At 40.9% G+C, this 5215-nt stretch overlaps 1 protein-coding gene across 1 annotated transcript; it reads left to right on the forward strand.

The window, feature by feature from the left end:
• The first annotated feature begins 4251 nt into the window (after positions 1-4251).
• Positions 4252-4950, forward strand: LOC111904605 (uncharacterized mitochondrial protein AtMg00810-like). The gene has a single exon (XM_023900355.1). It carries the CDS (start codon positions 4252-4254, stop codon positions 4948-4950), a length of 699 nt encoding a protein of 232 aa, XP_023756123.1.
• Positions 4951-5215: the final 265 nt, after the last annotated feature.

Raw genomic sequence — 5215 nt, forward strand, 5'->3', positions numbered from 1 at the left:
CTTCAAAACTTCTAACACTTCTCGCAAGTGCCTGCCATGCTCCTCCTGGCTTTTCGAGTAAATCAGAATGTCGTCTATAAACACTATCACGGATTTATCAAGGAAAGGATTACAAACCCTATTCATCAAATCCATGAACGCTGCTGGAGCATTAGTTAGTCCAAACGACATAACCAAGAACTCGTAGTGTCCATATCTAGTTCTGAACGCAGTCTTCTCGATATCTTGCTCTCTTACTTTTAGCTGATGATATCCTGACCTAAGATCGATCTTCGAGAAATAGCTCGAACCTTGCAATTGATCAAACAGGTCATCAATCCTCGGCAACGGATATCTATTCTTTATTGTTGCCTTGTTCAGCTCTCTGTAATCGATGCACATTCTCATACTTCCATCTTTCTTCTTTACAAATAACACCGGAGCTCCCCAGGGCGATGAACTGGGTCTAATGAAACCTTTGTCCAACAACTCCTGAAGTTGCATCATCAGCTCCTTCATCTCCGTCGGTGCTAATCGATAAGGTGCTTTTGCTATTGGCGTGGTTCCTGGTAACAAGTCTATTCTGAACTCCACTTGTCTATCAGGTGGTAATCCAGGAAGATCCTCGGGGAACACTTCCGGAAAATCACACACCACTGGAATGCTCTGCATCACCTTCTTTTCCTTCTTCCTGAAACCTCTAATCAATTACCCATTGTTAACACAAATTGTCCCAATTCTCGGTCATCTTCGGATGCAGATGAAGATATTCTTATGGAAGGACCAGACTTATTAGTCAATTGTTCACCTTTACCCTCCATAAAGTGTCCCAATAATAAACCACCCTTGATATACTCTGTGGTAGTCTACTCTTCCTTACAACATACCTTAGTTATAAGCATCGTGACCACTCAACCAATTTTTCATGAATTACCAATTGAAAATTTTGAATATGGTCAATGTTCACAAAGTCCAGAATCTTCTAGTTCAGATGACTCAAGTACTCATTTTCTAAAACAAACAAAGGTTTCTAGGAAACTGCAGTTGAAAATTTCTTATTGCGGTTCTCCAAAAACTCAAGCAAAATTGGTTTTCAAAGAGGAACTAAAGTCCCAGCGTAAAAAGTGGGATACTAACTTCAAAAAAAACTTTCAAAAAGGTCAAAAGTTCAAATCAAAAAAGTTTTGAAAAACCCACTGCTGCAAAAAATCTTTTGAAAAACAATACAGTTAAGGAATCAGAAATAAGGGATTATACAGTAACAATTTTTTTTCAAACGTTCTTGTCAAATCCCAAAAGAAAGTCAAGTCTTTTTAAAGGTATTCTATTCAAAGTTATTCCTTAGACGATCCAAAATGGAAAGAGATTTTACCAACTCCTGCTTCTTTAAAATCATATCAATCTGTCAAAAGGACTAAACCTAGGAGTAATTCATGTGCCTAGACTTTTGCAAATTCCAAAGGCACCTTATTCAGAACCCTCCCACGGATCGGTCACAAGACTCTCACTACACCCTCCAGACCGTTGACCAAGTACGATGTCTGGATTATCACTCACTCATCAATCCAGGAGGAACCATTCTTGGTTCAGGGGAACTACCATCTGATGTTCAGAAAGAACCTCAATCAATTTCTAATCAAAATCCTACATTCCAAGACATTTCTATGGGCTGCTCACAAGTCGAGGAAGAGCTGCCTTCTTCAACCGCAGAGTCCTCTGACGTTGAAGATATTCCTTCCACCGTAGCCGCTGATCACAAACAGCCTCGTCTATATGTTTGGACGAAGGATCACCCATCGGGTTAAATCAATTGAAACCCATTCGTAGGTATACGAACTCGATCCTCTGGTGATCTAACTGACCCTAGGCTAGCAACTACAATAATGATGTCAATCTTATATAAGGAAAACCCTAGGCTAGAAGGCATCATGTAATCAGGCAATTCTATCATGCAATTCCTGAAGATCCCTAGCCTAGTACTAGTATGTTGTTCTAACATATCACAATATCAAATAACTGTATGGTGTTTTGGGGTCTACTTATTGGCTTTGGTTGATCGTACACTTGCATCCTCCATTATTATTTTGAAAATCATTTGAAAATCATTTTAAATCTTTTCCTTGATTTGAGACTGGATTCCCACGAGTGTTCCTCTAATTCACTCAAACCAAGGCTCTAATACCAACTTGTAACACCCATAAGATTCAAACCAAATCAAACTTTTAAAAAGATTTCAAATGCCAATAGTTATTACAAATAGGTTTCCAAAAATTTCATATCAGAGTATCCCAAAAAATACAAAACAAGTTATGAGGAAGTGTACGGTCACGCCTTCACCTTCCCGCGGTCATCCGCTTTACCTGAAACAATAATCGATAAACGTAAGCTTGAAGGCTTAGGGAGTTACCCCCAAAATACCAATCTCATACAATCCATAATCATATCATATAACAAACACTGAACAACCATGCATCTCGAGTCTACAGTTTGATTGGTCCACCAGCCCCAGGCCTTCATTCCACCTGATCCACTCTTTGAGTCTACAGTATGACTGGACTGCCCGCATCGGGCCTTCAGTCTATCTGGCCCACGCTCCAAGCCTAGGCATGTATGGACCGCCCTCTCGGGGCCTTCAACCTATCCGGACCGCTCGCTGGGCCTTCGACCTGACTATGTGCCCTCCTGGGCCTGCAGTCTATCCGGTCCGCCCTGTGTATGTTGGCCTACAACACGAAGCAGGACCTGCCTCAACCCATCCCCCATACCAATCAATCGTGTGCACATAAATATCATACTCTAGCATATATATATAACAGGTAATTATACCGAACTAACAAATTACTAACACAACAACCATCCTAACTAGGATACCGACCTAACCGGTCACTAACATAACATCATCCCATATACCAAGATACCGACTTGAACTAGGTCACTAAACGTATTACCATCCTAACTACCAGGATGCAGATCTAGTAGACCAATAAACATATCAAGCAAATACTCGAACACAAATCAGATAAAGGGCCGACCTTGGTGCCTTAGACCCTATTGGTATAGTGAGGATAACTCACCTTGCAATGCTGAACTGAACCACAAAATCATGCTCCTGAAACACTGTCCCAAACTCCAACACCTATAACCACCAATGATCCAATTTCATAAATACCCATTTACCAAATACCCTTAAAAGCCAAACATGGTTAACCCTAGTCAAAGTCCAAGTCAACAGCCACGGTCAACAGTACATGTTGACCCAACTCATCGAGTCCAACTACTGACTCGTCGAGTTCCTCCAAAACTCAGAAAACAGCGAAATCCCTGAGTCAAATCGTCGAGTTTCCCCATCAACTTGTCGATCCTACGCATGTCTAAATGTCGGGAAGAACCCTAATTGACTCGTCGAGTCTTCTTACTGAATCGGCGAGTCGATGCAAACCAATAAGGGCAATCTTCAACCGAATCGTCGAGTCAACCATGCAACTCGTTGAGTCTCATTCGACCCATCACTCATTCAGACGACTTTAAGCTGCTTCAAAGCTCTAAATAGTAGATCTATGCTCCTAGGGTGTTGTTATCACGTAAAGTTGCTAACTTTACGTGCATGCAAGGTTCTATGAAGCTAAAACACTCATAACTAGCATTAGGAAAAGGTTTTGAACACGAAGGAGGGCTAGGGCTTCATAAAGCTTGAGGCTTTATGTCCACAAGGATTTGGGAAGTTAAGATCTGAAACTATGCCCTTGTGACAAGCTCAAATCCGAGAGTGACCCAATCATGCCCTAGAAATGACAATTCTTATACCAAAAAGGGAGATCTAAGCAACGAAATGTAAAGGTGGTAGCTTTATACCTCAATCTTGTTGTCATAACACTGGAAAGGTTGGATCTACAAGCTCTTCCTTTATCCAAGCTCGTAACTCCTCAAGAAATGCTCCAATACACTCTCTTTTGGTCTCACACACTCAAGAATAGAGACTAGCTAGCTATTAGGGTTTATATGGACGTGAAGGTGACAAGGGAGGCTGAGGAGGAAAGTTAAGGACCTTTAAATAGGGTGAAAACCCTAAAATTAGGGTTTTCACTTTCCAGCACTCACCCGTCGAGTCGGATCCTCCAACTCATTGAGTAGGGTCTAAAATCCACGTGACTGATTTGGTCACTGATCAACGAGTTGGCCTCTCTACTCGATGAGTCGCCTTTGAAACATAACTCTTAGAGCTTTAAACTGATATCGGGAAATTGGGATGTTAAACTTTTTGAGTTTCTTGTCATGTCTGGTTACAAAAGTGGTGTGATTGATCCTACATTATTTAGAATGGAAAATGGAAATCACTTGATGCTCGTCCAAATATATGTGGATGATATCATTTTTGGGTCAATATATCAGGGTATGGTGAATGAATTTGCAAAACTCATGACAAAAAAATTCAAAATGAGCATGAATAGAGAGATAAACTTCTTTTTAGGTCTTCAAGTGAAACAAGTCCCTCAAGGGATATTCATTCATCAAGTGAAGTACACCTCTGAGCTGCTGAAGAAATACTCAATGGACAATTGTTTCGCAGCCAAGGTCCCTATGGCCTTCGGATACAAGATTTCAGCTGATCCTTCAGGAGAATCAGTTGACCACAAAACTTATCGTGGAATGTTTGGGTCATTGATGTACCTCACCCACAACATACTGAATATTGTCTTTGCAACAGGCTTATGTTCTAGGTACCAAGCTGATCCTAAAGTATCAGATTTGACCGCAGTGAAGCAAATTCTCAGATACTTAAAGGCAAGTAAAGCGTTACGCCTTTGGTATCCTGCAGGAAATGATTTCAGCCTTCAAGCCTTCACAGATGCAAATCATTTCGGATGCAGATTAGATAGGAAAAGCACTTCCGATGGTTGTCAATTTCTAGGAGGAAGCCTAGTCAGTTGGTCTTCAAGGAAGCAAAATTGTGTCTCTTTTTCTACCGCATAAGCAGAATATGTGGCCGCAGCCAGCTGCTGTTCCCAAGTTCTGTGGATGAAAACTCAACTCATGGATTACGGATACAAAATCTTGCGGATACCGATTTAATGTGATTCAGAGAGTGCTATAGCGATTTCTCACAATCTTATTCACCACTCGAAGACGAAACACATTAAACTCTGATACCACTTCATCAAAGATCACATTCTCAAAGGTAACATCAAATTAATTTTTGTTCCCACCTATGAAGACACTGCTGGTGTTTTTACCAAGG

Source organism: Lactuca sativa, chromosome 3 (genome assembly GCF_002870075.4).
Source record: "Lactuca sativa cultivar Salinas chromosome 3, Lsat_Salinas_v11, whole genome shotgun sequence".
NCBI lineage: Eukaryota > Viridiplantae > Streptophyta > Magnoliopsida > Asterales > Asteraceae > Lactuca > Lactuca sativa.